At 43.0% G+C, this 18,824-nt stretch overlaps 1 protein-coding gene across 5 annotated transcripts in view; it reads left to right on the plus strand.

The window, feature by feature from the left end:
- Positions 1-18,824, plus strand: part of WDPCP (WD repeat containing planar cell polarity effector) — a 201,504-nt gene that overhangs the window by 98,264 nt on the left and 84,416 nt on the right. For all 5 annotated transcript variants that reach the window (XM_080997392.1, XM_080997393.1, XM_080997391.1 and 2 more), the window contains exons 11-12: positions 1,190-1,378; positions 11,409-11,532. In XM_080997392.1, coding sequence (XP_080853518.1) covers positions 1,190-1,378; positions 11,409-11,532 — 313 coding nt within the window. The remainder of the gene's footprint in view (positions 1-1,189; positions 1,379-11,408; positions 11,533-18,824) is intronic.

Raw genomic sequence — 18,824 nt, forward strand, 5'->3', positions numbered from 1 at the left:
GTGCATGTTCTGGAAGTTGGGCAATAGGGGCAGTACAGGATTCCTTTTGGTGTACTGACCTCCCCGCTGCACCAAGGATTCCCTGCCCAAATTGCTTCAGGTCATGGCAGATGCTCTCCTGGAGACACCTAGTTTGGTTGTCCTAAGGGATTTTGACATCCATGCCAACACGACCTTACAAGGGACCGCTCGGGAAAGCATGGCCTCCATGGGGCTGTCCCTGAATAAGTTTAGCCCAACTCATAGTCATGGACATGCCTTAGACCTGGTGTTCACATCTACGGATGTGGGTGATCTGACACTAAGTAAAAGTGAAACAAAAGAAGTCCCATGAACAGATCACTTCCTGGTGCAACTGGACTTCTCCGCGACCCTTCCCCTCTGCAGGGAGGTGGGACGATTTGGATGTCCGCCCCTGCCACTTAATGGATCCAAATGGTTTCCAGAGAGTGGTAAGGGATGTTTTATCCCATGTTGATGGCCTTTCAGCTGATTCCCTGGTGGCCCGCTGGAATGCAGAGTTAAACATGCAGAGGGCTCCGAAGCGCCCTCTCCGATTGCATGGAGCCTGGACAGCCCTGTGGTTTTCAACGGAGCTGAGGGCAATGAAACGGAGCTGAGGAGAATGCATTTATATACTGCCTCTTGCACCCAAGGCAGTTTACAATTTTAGAATACTTAAAAAAAAGAAAGTTAAAAATGGAATAGCAAAAGTCTATCCGGGAACTGATGACAATACTCTCCCTGACCTGGATGCCTTCCCATGGGGCATAGAGGTCTTCAAGTAGGCCCCTGGGAAGCTGGGAGTGAAGCTGCCTTAACTGTTTTCTCAGGCCTTGATGGTTTCCCCAGGAGCTGGTGTCACAAGTGCTTTTCTGTTAAGGTACGTAACCTTATAGGCCTTGAAGCATTGCAGGTTCCCTAATAGAGACTCTGTCCCTGTTATCAGGCATTTTCATAGCTATGAAATGTCTTCTGGTGTAGTTTCTTCTGCTGTAGCCTAACTGGGAAGTAGAATGGGAGAAAATGCCTCTTTGTTACAGAGGGATAGGGGAACATCAAGAGTCCTGCATTAGCTGAGCAGAAGTGCTTGATTCTAGCCCAAAGCCACCAACAGATACAATCCTTAATGTCTGCCACTGTTGGAAAGCACTAATTTTGTCCACAATTGTCTTGTTTCCTCTGACAGGTGTCATCCCAAGAGGCCAGCTTGGCCTTGTAGAAATCATCCAGGAGTATATTCATCAGAATGAGATACATGAGGCAATTAATATCCTGAGCAGCATGAACTGGAACATAATGGGCCATCAATGCTATATAAGCCTAAGTGCCATACTAAACTATCTTCTCAGACAAAAGCTGAATCTTACAAGAGAAGGTACATTTGTCTGCATATCATAAATATGAGTAGCTGAATCATGAAAATAATAGCAGACATTGAACAGATGACTTTAGTCTTAACTTGTTATGGTCAGAGTTATATTTGTACTTGTGTTAAAATGAAGTTGTGTGCAAACAGAAGATGTTCAGTATCCTATATCAATTTACTCTTGTTTAAGAAAGACGGGCACCAAACTTATCATTTCAACTGAAATAGTAGTTGAAATGTTCCATTCTGTTTCGTACTGTTATCAGTGGTGTGTATGCATGGACATTACTTTCCTCTTCGTGAATCAAAAACCTCATTTGGGGTGACTTTTTCTTAAGATAAGTGTTAATAATTCAGTGGTGATTGGTTAAAGGAATACATCAACCAGCTTTACATGTTACCTGTTGTATACCCTCATACTTCTTTCCTTCTTTTGCTGTATCTCCCCTGTTGCCTACAGTGATGTCTGAAACCTCCCTACATTGACAGATCAATTCAAGGCTTAGGCTCATCTCTGCTTGATCCTGGGGGGATGGTTCTCCAATGAATAGCTGTGTGTGTGTTAGAACTGTGCTATTCCCAGGATTTAGATAGGAGGAAAATTAAGCAGGAAAACTTCATGCCATGACTCAGCGTGGAGGTGCAGCTGGGCACCAGGCTTGCCTTTTGTGGTAAGAAGGGGGTGTAGGATATGGGGAACAGCAGATATTAGAAAATTTGCTTGCTGCCCAAACCTGCCCCCAGGCCATCAGGCTGAGGCAGGCAATCCCTACACTGCAGTGTGAGATGCAGGACTGATTACCTATGTTTAATATTCCAGCAGACAAGGTCAAAATCTCCTCTTGGAAAACTTCTGAAAGTACACAGTGGGAAAGTGGAAGATGGCGGGGATGGGTGGGAGGGAGAGGCTTTTCATGAAATTTTGTTTTAAAATATTTGTATTATATATAGCTGTCTTGTTGAGTTCTTCCCTACATGCAACCCTGCTAATTCTGCTTTATAGTAGAGTTTTATGCCATCCAGGATTTATCCTATACAAGCCTAACAAAACCTGTCATGGTAATTTGTTTTCTTTTTATTAGAGGAACCCAGACAGCCCTTTCATTTGTAATGATTTGACGGTTATCTTTGAGATCTTCATTTCTGCCGTCAACATCAAGCTGTGCTATCTAATGAATCTGTAACTGTGCTAATACTTACTTGTATTCCATGTGGGCCATAGCATTTCAGAAGTGCAAAACATGCTGTAAGGAAAACAGCAACAGCAAGAGAGCATGCCTCCCCCCCCCAATAACCTACTGTACGTATTAAATTTTAATCAAAATTGATTGATGCTTTTGAAGGGAAACACCTTCAAAGTTCAGCTTATCTCACTGTCTAGATTTAAGATACTACAAAACCTCATTTCCTAACAGGTTGCCAATGCTCATAACACTGGACTATTAGAGCCTTCAGTGCTATCAAATCTTATAAAATAAAATGTACCTATGCTTAGAACTAAACGATAATTATCACTGAATACCGAATTGGTTAGTTCAAACAGACATTTATGGCAGCATATCAGAGAGAGAAATTTCCCTACAGGTCAAACACCTTTAAAGCACTTGAAAACTTTGATTAACTAAAATTCAGTTTGCCCATCTGCCTTGAAAGGAGCGTCTGTATCTCAAATCAAATTGTATCTGCAGCTAAAGGAAGAGAGGGATTTCTATCAATTATACTTTGCTTCTAGATGACAACAGAATTTTATTCCTTTTTTTGTGCTCACCTAGCAGTCATCTATGTTGTTTAACATCTACATCAGAGCTTTCCAAACTGTGTGTCCTGACGTGTTAGCGTGTCAGCTGCAGTGTGCAGGTGTGTCATGCGAATGCTCCCTGCTCTCCTCCCAGGGCTGGCAAGGGGTTAGTTTAACCTCTGGTTTGCTAGTAAAACTGAATTACTGTGTTGTGAAATGATGCAAGTCTAAAAAGTGGGCCACCAACATGAAAAGTTTGGAAAGCTCCGATCTACATGAAACCACTGAGTGGAGCCAGGTTGCTCACCATGAGAAGACAGTTTGAGCACATTACACTAGCTGCCAATTAGTTTCTGGGCTCAATTTAAAGTGCTGGTTTGGACCTATAAATCAGCTCAAGACCACAATATCTCAAGGACCGCCTCCCCATATGAACCAACCCGGACCCTGCAACCATCATTTGGGGCCCTCCACGAGAGGTCCAGGGGATGGCAACATGAAAATGGGCTTTTTCTGTTACGACTCCCAGTTTGCAGCATGTCCTCCCCAGGAAGGCTCGCCTGGTGCCTCCATTACATGTCTTTAGGTGCCAGCCAAGAAAATTTCTCTATAACCTGGCTTTTGGCTGACTGAACATGCTATGGCCTTTTAAATGTGTTTGTGGAGGGGGGTGTAGTGGATCCCATGGCTAACCACCAATGTAGTGGACTCACCCCGCTAACTATCCTCAATTAAATATAGCGGACCCACCACACAATACACCATTTAAACAAATTTCTACAATTTACCACAGGCTGTCTTGTAGGGGTCTTGTGTGAGGGAAAACTTAGTAATTTAGAGTCTAAGGCAGGAGCTGAACAAACAGGAAAAGTTTTATTTACAAAAATAAGTTGGTGAAACAAGCAGCAACAGCAAGAGAGCATGCCTTCTCCCCCCCCCCCCCCCAAATAACCTACTGTATTAAATTTTAATCAAAATTGATTGATGCTTTTGGGTCAGGACTTGTGTTATTTCAGAAACCAGTTAACTTATTAATTACACTAAAGATACTGCAGGCATTAAAACAAAGGACAGTGGTACCTCAGGTTAAGGACTTAATTTGTTCCGGAGGTCTGTTCTTAACCTGAAACTGTTCTTAATCTGAAGCACCACTTTAGCTAATGGGGCTTCCTGCTGCTGCCGCGCCACCGGCGCGCGATTTCTGTTCTCATCCTGAGGCAAAGTTCTTAACCCGAGGTACTACTTCTGGGTTAGCGGAGTCTGTAACCTGAAGCATATGTAACCCAAAGTAACACTGTAATAAAGGTACAGCTTCTCTGCACTTCAGGTAGATGCTAAGGTTTCTGGAATTGGTGGTAAATGCTTAATTCGGTTTCTGTGACTTTACTTTCATTCCTTTACTTAGTTATTACAGTTACTTAGTTATGTTACAGTTACCGTATTTTCAGGCGTATAAGACGACTGGGCGTGTAAGACTTTTCCAGTTAAAATACAGAGTTTGGGATATACTCGCCGTATAAGCTACCCCTCTCCAACGCACACCAAATAAAATTTTGAAAAACCAGTCTCCAGTCCGGCTCAGAAATCTGCTCCACTTCCCAGTGACCGGGGGTGGGGGGGGCCTGGCCAGGTCCGTTTAAACAGAGGAGTGAGCCAGAGGGCTTCCTCTTTGGCTCGCTTCCTCAATTGCTAGGATGTCGCTGAACTTCGCTCAGTTATTGCTTTTGTTGGACCTGCTGAAGCATTGGGGGGGGGGGATTTTTTACTGCTTTTGTTGAGCCACTCTCGTGGAATTTGCTTGGGACGTGGAATAGCTGACAGGCACTGTTTTAACCCAGGGTGGCTGGGAAAAAGCTTTTATCGGACGCCCCGATCAATTGGCAGTGGGTGAGTCCATCGCTGTGCGTGGGGAGCAGGGCATTTGAGGGGAGTGCTGTCTCAATTGCCGCTCTCGCTTTACAACTTTGCCGCCCTTGTGGCGAAAAAGCTTCCGGGTTTCTCCGTTCCTGGCCACCTCCCCCTCTCAGCTTCCCCTGCCCGAACTGCTCCCTTCGTCACTGCGGCTTGATAATCGGCTTCCCTCCCCCCCCCCGCCGTTTTCTACCTTTGCTTGCCCCTTCCTCTGTGCCACACTGTGCTGCGCTTAATGCTGTTGTTGGTTCCCTGCCTTTGTTGTGAGTCTTTCCTTTTACTGCAGGGGCTGCTTGGGCTGAGGCAGTGGCCACGTGTCTAGTTGCTGGGGCAACGCGAGGCCGCCATTTTGGACCACATGGTCTACTACCAGGAGCGGTTAGGGTCGTTCTGTTGCTGCTGATTGAGGGGGCTTCTGGGGCCAATTTTCAAGTGTATTTCTGCTTCATCTAGAGAGCTTGGTGTCCTCTGATTTAATTTGTTGTTGTTTTGTCCTTTGGTGGGGAGTTGCTGCAGGAGCTGCTGTTGTAGCCGGCATATAAGATGACCCCCGACCTTTGAGAAGATTTTCCTGGGTTAAAAAGTAGTCTTATACGTCAGAAAATACAGTAAATACTTTTGACACAGCCCAGCGCCCTTTGCAGCCTAATACTTTGGTTCATGAGCGAGGGGCACTTTTCATCAATTACTCTCTCTCTTAGCAAGCCCACTCCTGAGGTATTTGAATTAGTATAACATACCCAGGGGATCCCCTCACCCCGTGTTACTGGTTTGGGAGTCTTCTTTTCCTAGAACTCTCCCCTCCTGGCTAGAAGTCTGTATTCCCACAGGTTCTGCCTCTCCTGGCTCAGACTCAGCACTCCTGTCTGTATACCTTCCACAGACCCTCAACCCAGTCTTCCTATCTAAGTTGTGAGGCTCTTTCCTCTTGTTACAGATATTCTCCTCAGAGCGGATGTTCCACTCAACTCAGAACCAATTCTCCCTCAGTCAAATCCTATCCTAATCCCTATCTCCCATCTCAGATCAAGCCCTCTCTAACCCAACTCTCTCCCTCAGAAACGGCCCCATTTATTCTCCCTCCCAAAGTACTGCTGTGCCCCCCTCTTGGTAGCCAATGAGAGAGGCTCCAGCACTTTGGTGTGATTTCCATGGGACTGCATTGGGACTGCATCACGTTGTTGTTGTTGTTGTTGAATTCATATGCCACCCTATACCCACAGGTCTTAGGGTGTGGGGGTTGGGAAGGAGCAGTCACAGAGATCGCATGGGTCGGGCGCATGCAGATCAGGCGTGAGGCTGATGCAAGGAGCAGCCATGGAGACCAGGCAGGTAGGGGGAGGAGAAGAAGAAGCAGGAGTCATCACCGCTGCATGGTTTGAGTAGGAGGGGATGCATCAAGCTGCTGTCTGCGGGGCAGACAGTGGTGGCAGCCAGTGAAGGAAAGGCAGCTCAGATCAGCAGTGCTATCGGCTGAGATCATCATGCAATATCGGCGGTGCCTTTAAATTGGCTGCCCTGCTCTCCCTCATGTGAGGAGCGATATATTGCTGGGTCAAAATCGTTATTGTGGTATGCTTTCAAAACTGATTTTGACCAATATATTGAAACATTGTACAGCACTAAAACAGACCATAAAATTTGTGATATTGCCATGCAAAAATAACAAAAAATTAGTTGGGGGGAGGCAAGGGATGGCGCTGTGGACCACCTGGGTGCATTCCATGGACCTCCATGGACTTGGTCTATAGCACAAGTGGTCGCCCTGACCAATCCAAGCACCTTGTCCACATCCTTGAGCCTTACCAACTGAAACTCATCCAACACAGCAGGACTAGACTGTGCTCTGGACACCCCATGAGATTCATCTTGGTGGATGCAAGCAATTTTATCCTCAAAACGCCTTGCAAACAAGTCACAGCAAGTTACCGTTGGTTCTACCACCTCCTTTAGGCCAGCCTGTAAAAGGCTTCATACAACCTGAAAGAGGATACAGTGGCAACAGCAAAGTATGCCTTCTTTGCTGCTTTCACTATCACTAGGTAGGCTCAATAATGAGCCCTTATCAGTGCTTAGTTGCATTCATTTGGATATTTCCTCCACTTGCTTTCAAGCTGTCTCCCAGCTTGTTTTCTCGCCCTAAGCTCTGGAGTATACCAGGAGGCCAAACGGGCTCCATGAAGTGAAAGAGGGTGCTTAGGAACAATTGTGTCAACAGCTCAAGCCATTTGGATGTTTCAGAGATTGGCCAGGACTTCGACAGGGGTGCCAGTCATATCAGCCGGGGGGGAAACCCAGAGCTGTTTGGAATCCCACTGGATCCATCAGCCTTTGTGAAGGGGAGAAGATGGTGACAGCCTAAATCTCAACAGGAAGTGATCTGACCATGACAAGGGACAGGTGTCAATGTCCCTCACTTTCCAATCAACCTCTTCCTGCCCAGATGAGAAAGGAAGGTCCCAAGTGCGTTGGACCAGTGACCATGTTGGGACAGCCCCATGGTTGTCATGGTGGTCATGAAGTCCTGAGCTGCCCCAGAGCCAGCTGCCTTGGCATGGATGTTGAAGTCTCCCAGAACCAGCAGTCTGGGAGCCCTCAACACCGCCTCCGAGACCAGCTGTGTCAGCTCAGGCAGGGACACTGCTGGGCAACAAGGCAGGTGGTAAACCAGCAGAATCCCTAATCTGTCCCAACTGTCCAATGCCAGGAATGCACGCTCTAGATTCCCTCCCAACTGGACAGAGAGCCTGGAAAGAATCTCTATAGACCACAGCAACTCCCCCTATAATCGCCCTGAGACCTGTGGGTATAGGACAGAGGGTTGGACTCGATGGCCCTTGTGGTCTCTTCCAACTCTATGATTCTATGATTGATTCTAGGATGGTATATAAATTCAGTAAACAATAAATAAACAATAACAACCTGTTTCTGGACAATTGCACACAATTTGTCAGCTGTATGTGCATCTGGTGTTTAAATGCTTTTTGTCATCAATATTATAAATATGGTAAGCCCCCTTTGATGGCTCCTTTGCCAATTACCTCCTCTTTGTTCTATGCCCATTTAGGGGAAGGAAAGTTCTATATAGGAAACAGTTTGGGAGGACCAGGAAAGTGATTGTTTTCAAATGTCAGCGGAGCTCCTTGGTGAAACTGACAATGCAGAGGGAGGAAAGACATCATCATCATCATTATTATTATTATTATTATTATCATTATCATCATCATTAATAAATCTGTTAGTCACTTTATCTTGCCTAAGGCAACCCAAAGTGACTTACAACCAAACAAAAACAAAAAAAACCCATGGATACATTAAAAACGGGGGAAGGAAATATATTTAAAATGCGCAACCTACTTCTAAACAGCCACAGATAATAAAAGGCCACGCCAATTTCACCAATATCTGGAATCTTCCAACTCCCTTCACTTCACCTCAGTCTGGAGGAAGCTGTCCAGGCAATGCATGATGCCACAGCTGTTTGAAGACTGCTACTGGCAGTGGCCTCCCACCCCTCTTCCCATTATCTGGGCAGAATGGTGACAGCGGCTGTTGTCTGTGTAAAAAGTAAGGCGCAAGAGATTCAGTTCATTCCAGAAGCAGTACAATAAAATCTTAAAGCAAGTTGTTACATCACCTGTTGCCTCCATGGGGATGCTGATGACAGAACAGCACTAGGAAATATCAGTGAGTCAGTTGCAGGGGAGGCAATCAAAGCCCAAGAAGGGTACATTTTTGAGAGCTAGGACAAAACTGGGGAGGGGGGAATCCCCAAGCTCTTCCAGTGCCCCTTAAGGGGGAAGCAAATCCTAAAGCTTTCTCTTGCAATGGAAGCTAGGGAAACTTGATAGAATCATAGAGTTGGAAGGAACCCCGAGAGTCATCTAGTCCAGCCCCCTGCAATGCAGGAATCCTGCTCACAGCCAGGGGCATAGCAAGGGGGCTGCGGTAGGTGCATTTTGCCCCAGGTGTCCCCACTGAGGGTGTGTGTGACAAAATGGCGGGCGGCACTCACCGCGGGGTCTGCAGCACGCCCGAGCCACGTATCTCTCCTGGGAGTGACGCGGTGGCTTGAGCGCCCACAGGCTCTGCCGTGCCCCAAACAGTCCACCCGTTGCCTCCCCCTCAGCTGTAGGGCGGCTGAGTGGGAGGAGGCAGGCAGACTCCTCAGAGGCCCCGTGGTGCCCCCATGGCCAGCTGGCCCCGCCCCCCGGGTGCAGGGCACGTGTGCTGCCCCAGGCTGCCCACAGCTGTCCCTGGGTGGGCTCAAACCACCAACCTTCTGGTTAACTGCCAGACGCACTGAACCTTTGCACCATCTGTCTACCCTGTTCCCCCTGCACTCACCATTCGTCCTGTTCTTTGAAGGGGTGGAGATGATTTGGGTGTGTCTTCTTAAGATGTTCCTTTTTTCCCTGAAAAGGATATCTGAGCACACTAGCACTGGTGCACTTAGCAATGTGTTAATTTAAAAAGCAAACAAACTGACATTGGTAAAACTGACAGGACTTTGCCAGCACCAATTGACAGTTTCACTGCAGGGCAAGGGAAGGGCAGTAAAACAAATGACTGATGGGCAGGCAGGTAGAAAGGCAGGGCTACATGCCTAACCAACCACCACTTCGTACCTGGTGAGACAATAGCCCTATTTATCAGTTCACTTCTGAAAGCTTTATGCCGTAATCCCAGCCACAGAAGCGCTAAATATCACTGCCCCACCAACCCCATAAAATGTGACAATGAGGAAATTGTAAGAATGCTGTATTTTGGAAATAATAATCTCAGGCATAAGTGAATGAGCAAATAGTGTTGTTACTGAAGGAAAGTCTAGTGTAGAAGGAAGGATCTCAAAATGGCATTATGCATGCAAGTGTTTATAATCAAGGGTTTATGGCAGGCATAGGCAAACTCCGGCCCTCCAGATGTTTAGGACTACAATTCCCATCATCCCTGACCATTGGTCCTGTTAACTAGGGATGATGGGAATTGTAGTCCCAAACATCTGGAGGACCGGAGTTTGCCTATGCCTGGTTTATGGCCTGTCATTAATCCCAACACATTATATTCCTTATGTAACCTAAATATATTTTTGCCTAGTTATTTAAACTACGTGCAGGATAGCCCTGAGTGTACTGTAGGAACTTCCACCTTCCTCCAGATGGGGTGAAAGCCCCTGCTTTTATTAATGTTGTAGTTTTCATGCCACATTTTATTTTATTATTTTATTATTTTTATTGATTGGTTAATTTATTTAACATATTTTCTTAGTGTACTATAAGCTTTCTTTTTTGTGTTACACCCAAAAAGATGGTCAATAAATAAATAGTGTGCTCTCAGTTTTATTTATTCAAATAAGATATTCATTGTTACTGTCAATGACCAGCATAATAGGTTTTATTTATTGAAATGAGTTATAGACCACTTCCCATCCAAGCATCCTGAAGTATTTTACAGACTAAAATTTCAATCCTTAAATGTTAAAAACTTTCAAACCTATCAAATAAGTATTAATATATACATAAAATTAAACCAGGTACCATCAATGAGCATTGTCAGTGATTATACACAATATCTAAAATGGACCAGTGAGCCTGAGCAAACGAATGTGTTTTTAAGTCTTTGTAAGCACCTTACTGTGGGTGCCTCCCGCAAAGCAGTTATTTCTTCCATGGCCGGCAGCTGTGTGCAAACTAAAAGAGAACAGTTGTGGTGTGAAAACTTGAAATATTTATGGACAAGAGAAACATTCAATACTTTTAAAAAATGCTACAAAGGAGGAGTTGCTGCTGATTGGGACGGAAGTACTTTGGAATGTAGCAATTATATACTCTCATTAAGATAGCATTCTTCTGGTAGCTATGTTAAGTCACCCTGAATAATTCTGAAGGCAGAAAAGCAGTCCTGCTGTTGTCAGTGCTCCTTGCAGAGGTGGTGAAATACGCGTTGAGGTAAATTCCATTCCCCAGGGGCCATCACAGGAAAAGTTCTTCACCTGTTGACCTGTGGCACAATCGAGAAGCTTAAGAAAAGCCAGAGCTATGTTGCTATGAAGGACAAATAAGTAAACTGGAACTTGATATTTACAAGGAAGAACTTTGTTCATATTTTATCATGCTGATGAGTCATTATTGCCACATAGAAATAATTAGAGAAACAGCCTCTGTTCTTTTGACAGCTGCTTTGTTGTTGTTCCAGATCATCATTGATCCTGCCTCAGTTGTTGTACATAGGTTTACTTTTGTACCAGCTGTCACATTTTTTACTTCACGTTCCTGGCAATGAATTCATTGTGTCTGTCTTTGAAAAACCTGACTGACTGCAAACCAGAGCAGTTTCTTATAGGTGAAGGGGTTTCACTTGTTTCACTGCTGCTGTGTTTGAACTCCACAGCTCAGCTGGAGGCAAGCCTCGGAACCTTCTATGCACCAACAAGGCCTCTCTCTGAGACAACTGTGTTGGAATACAGGGACCAGATCAGCAGATATGCAAGAAGATTCTTCCACCATCTGCTCAGGTGAATGACAGCTTTAATTTTTTATTAACTTCAAATTAATTACCCATTTCAGTAACCTTGTCCTTTTAATGTGGTTAGCACATTTTCTTAAAAGATTGCCCTGGGGAAAAAAGCATTTATTATCAGTTTTGTTTGTTTAGCTAGACTTTCCTTCTTATCAAGACATGCATTGTAGACAGTGCTTTTATTCTAGAAAAAAGTGTCCCAGAGTACCCACAGAAAAAAGCACTGATTGTAGATAAGGCGCTGTTTTCATTTGTTTTGCTATAATCACATTTTAAAAGTGAATCTTTCCTCAATTTTATAGAGAAGTGAGTGATTCTGTGGATATGCTCTGTATTTAGACTAAAAGATATAACTGTTAGCGGGCGCTGAGTTTAATGGATACTAAAAATGTAAATTAGCGTTGTGTGGCCTAATACAATTTTTCACACTGAACTTCTAAAATTGGTCAATTTTATTCCTCACTCTTTAAATGTAATGATTATATTATCTACGTTTCAGGTCTCAACCCCAACATTAAAATCAGTTTTCAAAACTGACCCCTTATATTAGGCCACTTTCTTAATTTTATGGTTAATGTACCAAATGTACCATTTAGATGCAAGCAGGTGCAAAATGTGCATCCAACCTTGACATGTCTTTAAGATCTTTTAATAGGGACCACAGAGCATTCCCATAAAGGGTTAACAGAGGCAAGGAACGACAGAGAGAAATAATTTAAGAAACTTAAATATTCTAATTTTCCCTTTTAATATATTAATCTTGAAGAGATGTTAATTGGAACAGTTTTTCTTAAGCAACCCTAGCAACAGGCATTTATAGAGTTAAAGCCAGTCATTCAAGTTAACTGGTCTAAAGAGTACATAGGAACATATAGGGAAGGTGTGGAAGGGAGGGATAGTGGGGAAAGAATTCTGACCGAAAGAGAAGGCTGAACTGAAGAGTGATGAACACAGAGCAAAGGCGGAGCTAGCTGCTCTGGCACTTGGAGCAGCGCACATGCTGTGCCCACGGGGGTACCAACTGCGGTGAGCGGCGAGTGTCCGAGCAGCTAGCGTCCTGGGGGTGGTGCCATGAGCGGCGAGCAGCCCAGGGGGCGTGCCGCCCGTGGTGAGTGGCGAGCGTCCCAGGAGGGTGCTGCCCGCGGAAGCGTCCCAGGGGGGCAGGGCGGCAATGTCAACCCCCCTCAGGGATGACACCCAGGGCAGGCCGCACCCACCACACACCCCTTCCTCCGCCACTGACACAGGGTGGATTCAGTAACTCGCCAGAAGTTGCAAACACCAGGAGAATGTCTTGGTAGTGTTTCTGTGTGGCATGGAGGTGCTTAGAAGCCATTTTCCAAGGAGGAAGAATGTGAGTTTGGGGGCACTGATAGGTTGTCTAGGAAGTTTGTAAAGGAGAAGGGGTGGGAGGGTTGAGGCTTCTTTTACAAAAGGGAAAAGAGAAGTGGCAACAGATAGATAGAAAAGATTCAAATCCAATTAGGAATATTCTGGGGCAGGGATCTTGCAAATGGTTGGAACCAGGTGGATATGAGTAGTGGTCCTTAAGGTGAATCTTTGGCACAAAATAGAATGGTAAAAAGCAGAAAAGGTGGAGGAAAGAACCAATGGGAAGACAGACGAAGGAAAATGTCTTCTAAAAAGTTGTAGAGAACATAGAAAGAAAGGGGATTGAATGAATAAGAGTGAACAAAGAGGAGCTGACAGAGAGAAGTGGGAATGAGCAAGGAAGAGGAAAGTGAGGGGGGGATTGTCCACAGCACTAAAAGGAGGGAGTGGGCGGGGGGGGGGTGTTCCTTGGAGAAATTGGGAGACCAGTGAGGGAAGAAAGGGGTACAGGTAGTTAATGGACTTCGTAAGGCAGGCTTAAAGTACCTCTCCTCGTTTGTCTGTATAACTTGAGATCAAGACCATTCGGTACCTCTTTGGCAACAAAAAGGGGGCAAGAGTTTAAAAGATTGCTGTCATCTGGGGCACAAAGCATCCATTTTTATGATCAAGCTCCATTATTAAAGTAAAGCAAAGGCTATGCAGTGAGTCTTGGTGGCTCACTGGAATCAAAATGGATATAACAAATACTTTAAGTAGTGCTAACTTGGTAGTAAACTGATGATCCAGACTTTTGCTAGCTTACCAGAAGGTAAAAACTGGCATGCAGCTGAAGGCAATAGCTGCTGCCCACTTCATGGCAGGAGTCCCAGGGTCTTCTTTTGCAGTTTAGCAAGTGATATTCTGGAAAGTCAGAGGTTGAGTTTGGGGATAATGTGTATACCAAAGAAATGATGACCTTGTGTCATGTAGACAGCATTTCTTAGAATGTGCTCAACCTGGCAATGGTGGCAGCTTCTCCTATTATCTCCCACATCTTTTGAAACATCCTCCCAGTTCAGGTTACCCATAAGCTACCCATGTAAAAAATGATCAAAGCTAGGGAGATTTCATGACATCAACACAAGTGTGGAGAAGGGTTACATAACATACTGAAGCATCAGTTAGCAAAAGTATGAGAAAAAAGGCACGGACTTTATTTCCCTGTATTTTTATTATTTTTATTTGTTGCATTTATATACCCCCTTTCAGTCAAGGCACACAGGAGGGGTCTGTCTGGAGCAGGCCCTGATGCTGTCTGAATAGGTTCACTGTAAACGAGTGAAACTTTTGGTGTAATGTGCTCAATTGTTTGAAAGCATCTGTAGCCACTATTGTCCAGAGGTCTAAGGAAAAGCTGGTCCTACAACCATGAAAAAGTGCATTGAGTTCTTAATTTTTACTACCAAATGTTGATCTACATTTTAAAAACTGATGAGATATCACACTTGACACAATAGGGATTTTTAGTAGAAGCAGCTACTCATCCCTAACCTTAGTTCCCTCTGCTTTAGTGCTGCCTTTGGTGTGTAGACATGCTGATATGTTTGCTCAATAAATGTAGCTTTCAAGACATACTGTTAAGTTTACATGATCACCAGAGTGAGAGGGCTAAAGCTGGAACAGAAGAAAAGCTGAAGAGAATTAATGTAATAAAAGCTGGGATTTAACAGACAGGGTTGAGCAAAATAAGTGTGAAACAACAGGTGTCATCGGTTCTTATCAGCATTTTTAATTAACATCTGTTTTCAGCCCAGAGTACTTTGGAAGAGAATGTTGGAGTGTGCCTGTATTTTAAGATAAAGGTAGACTATTGAGGAGTTCCTAAACAGTAAGAGGTTGAGGACCCTAAGAGATAGGGAGGAGTTGTGTGCAGTGGGGATGTTAGTTGCAGCATTTACAAGCCTGAAGGAAAGCCATTTTAGCAACATCCCTACAAGAGATTGCTATGGCAACAAAATATTTTCTCTTAGAGGAAAATAAAAATGATAAGGAGTGTGGGAAATTCAAAGGGAAAGGAGATTCTAATAAAAAGAACGTATGAGATACATTTTGAAAGCAGCTACAGCTTTACTGTTTGAATTATAATTTTAATTGAATAATTCTATGTACCTCTTCAGTCTCTTTCATTAAGCGTCTCAGAACTTTGCCAAAATTAAAAGAGCCAAACTGTGAAAAGGAAATGCGTTCATTCTTACAACAACATAAAAGGAAACTGAGGCTACTCAATTATATGTGATTTAGTGCATGTGAAATGGACATCCTATGAAGTTGCCTTTAAATTGTTCCCAGCATCAACTATTGTCACATTGTAATCTATTAATCTCCAGTCACACTGATCGGGGGATTTTTATACGTTTTTCTCTATACCACTGCAATATATATAGTAAAGTGCATGGTGTCATACAGAAAATTCCTTAATCCATAGGAACACCATTTTAACAGCTCGTTTCATACGGACTACTGTCACAGGAACTAGTTCAAAACCATGTTGTGCTCCTCGGTCTGTTCATGTGAGAAATGCAGAAACAGAATTTGGACGTTGCAACAACAATAAATCTTTTCAACAATAAACCAGCTTTAATTCCTTTCAAAGCCTAATATCCTAGAAGGGGGGGGGGGCTCTACAGAGGACTCCTTCTTCCCTGCCCACTTTTGAAACATTGCATGTCCCCCCACCCTATGAATGTCTCTCTTCTATTAAAGGAAAAATGAATGCAGCCGCTTTGACAGTCTTACTTATGCAAAGATGACAAGCAGGCAGTATTCTACCCAATTGCTTAGCAAGAAGAAAAACTGCCAAAAAACCACAAGGGACCTTGGGATGATTGGCAAAGCCTTCCACATTTTGCACTTTTTCTACTTCATTCAAATAACTATTTCTCACTTGCTTTTAATTGTACAGTACTTCTGTTGTACTGATACTCTTAGACTTCATTTCAGTGTGCTTTCTGAGATACATTCCCGTCAGTTCATTTAGTTATTTGCACTATGCCATCGTCACACTGTTTACCAGTGTTCTAAAGGCAGGATATACACATACATTGTATTGTAGTGGTTGCTTTCCGCCCTAAAGGGTGTGCACACACTCCACTAATTCAGACCAAGACTGAAAGCCTTATTTTGCGTCTTTAGAATCTCAGAAAGCAGTGTGATGGTAATCCAGTACACACTTCTTAAATCTTTGCAAATATAACATAGAAAAGAAATATATTTCATTATCTGGCATTAACAGCAATAACAACAAATTCCACAGATGCTGACTTCAATTAGTATTGGGCAGTCCTTATGTCCAGATAGGTATAGAGGAGACTGAGAGGAGATACGATAGCCATCTTCAAATATCTCAAGGCCTGTCACAGGGAAGATGGAGGAAGCTTGTTTCCTCCTCTTCTGGAGGGCAGGACCCAACCCAATTACACCAAGGTACAAGAAAGGAGATTCTGACTAAACATCAAGAAGATCTTCTTGACAGTGACGGTAAGAGCTGTTTGACAGTGGAACGGACTGCCTTGGGAGCTTTTTAAGGAGAAGTTGGGTGTCCATTTGTTATGGATGTATTAGTTGAGATTTCCTGCAATGCAGGGAGTTGGACTACAATTCTGTGATTCTGTGAGATTGAGGATTATAAACTATACACCTGACCACATAAAGGGCAGTGAGATCTTCAGAGCACTGAGTAGTAGATGGAGGGTGCTCATCCTTGTAACCTTGAAGTGTATGTTTATTTGTGTAAGGGCTGACATTTAGTTTCCACACCACATAAATAATCATTCCAAAACAAAGCTTGTATGAGAAATAATTTCTGATCAGAAATAAGACTTCACAGGCGCATTTCACATATCTAGACCATAGCTGTCAACTTTCAGATTTGAAAATAAGGGATCAGCAGCCTCACCTGTCCTGGGGACAGTCTACAGGATATCTAACAATCCGGGATAGCAGCGGGAAGCAGCGGGAAACGGCGCTGGAATAAGGGAATTTACAGCAAAAAAAGGGAAGGTTGCCAGCTATGATGACCACTCAGCCTCTGGGCACAAGTAGCCTGTGTCAATTGAACAGTGCCAATGAAGCCACTGTTGGTAATATCGTGGTTGTACAGGAGGGGGTGGACTGTACCTTAAGTGCTTATAGCTGATTATGCACACTTCAGAAATATTCAAATGTTAATTTAATTGAAATTTAGGGTGCATATCTTTGCATACTATCTGATGACAGTACCATGGCTTGGTCTGTGGTAAATATTAAACCCTGCAAAGTGAATTGAATTATGTTCAATAGAATTTCTTCTATTGCTCAATCAGTGAAATATGCAGTGACATTCTACTTGGAGCTGATTTTGCTCTATTTGTATAGGAATTTACTGTAAGTAACTACAAAATACACCACTATTTTTTTAAAAAATAGGGCTCTAAATCTCTTGAAATACTTTTTCAAATTTGTTGTCATTTTTTTTGGTCATTCCTTTTATCAGATTAAGCAGTCTGTTTTCAAATACTTTTTGATCTCTTTTTTTCCTTCTAAACGTAATTGATATTCCATCATAATATATTATCTGTTACTGAACCATTCTCCCTTTTTAGTTATCTTGAGTTTAAAAGTAAATATTACACAGTGTGAGTAGCATTGTTTTTAATTTTGTAAAACCAGACTATTGTTTCTGTTCCAAAAATTGCTGATAGGAGAATTTATGAGGAAATTGTTTCTTATGAATAATTAGTTCTTAAGAAATGGGCAGGTTGCCTAGAAAATGAATGAAAGAGTAAACTATTAAATTGAAATATTAAATGAAATAACTGAATTAAAAGTGATCATGTAAGCCCTAAAGCAAATGTTTGGTAACTATAGTTGATTTAACCTATTTTCATCAACCGTTCTTATGCTTAAATACAATTGCTTGATGTTAAGTAAATGCTCCAACGATATTCCAAATACTTAAAAATTTGCATATGCATTTCAGAATTCGAACAAATTAAAACTTAATTTCTGTTGGATTCAATTACATGCAAATTGTTTCCAATATTCATTACTCTCATTGTCTTCCTTTGGAAGGATTTTAAATGCTCATTTACATATCACACATCATCCTTCACTGGACTTCTTGGTGAGGCAGGTTCTAAGACTTCTTCATTTACAAGGAAAGGTTTATAAATTAAAATTGTGGCACAGATTATTTTCTAAACATTGTGCATTCTTACTGAAAACGAGGGGGGGCGTAGCAGTACTCCTTTTATCAGTTCAGCACCAGGAATACGCTTACATGGTCAATGAGCATGTCTAAGACTGCTTGTTGGTTATAAATAACTAAAAATATTTTCTATTGCCAGCATATTCTCCCTCCCCACAAAAAAAACAAGTACATATAAGAAGGGTGGTGAGACCCACCAATAAGCAGGGCCAGCCAATAAGTATTAGAGTGCCTTTGTTCTGTGCATCTTTGCTTCTTCATAGGACATGGTTCTGAAATGTTCAGCATGTTTAAACTGTTTTCAGTATATTGTATTTTTAAATCATCACCTGCCCTGGGACCTTAGATGAAGGGCGAGTTAGAAATCTTACTACTACCCCTACTATTACTTACAACTACCACCACCAGCAGCAGCTGCAGAGGCTTTTTGGTCTCTTTTCCTACCTTAGCCTTCCCAAGCCTCAAAGCTTGGAGTGTCCTGTAGCATTTCACGTCCTCTTTAGAACCATGCCACAATATTTATTAACGAGGAATATAACCTCAATAACAGGAGATTTCAGAAGATTATCAATCTTTTTTCAAGCAATTTTAATCTCTATTTAATTTATCTGAATATGCATATGTACAAGGGAACATGGATGTGAATACTTTTAGATCTAAATTTACTGTTACGGTGGACCCTTTGTTCCTTCCTTGGTGTGCCAACATCAGTTTGATAAATTCAGATT

Source organism: Podarcis pityusensis (assembly GCF_964106645.2).
Source record: "Podarcis pityusensis genome assembly, chromosome: 3".
Lineage (NCBI taxonomy): Eukaryota > Metazoa > Chordata > Lepidosauria > Squamata > Lacertidae > Podarcis > Podarcis pityusensis.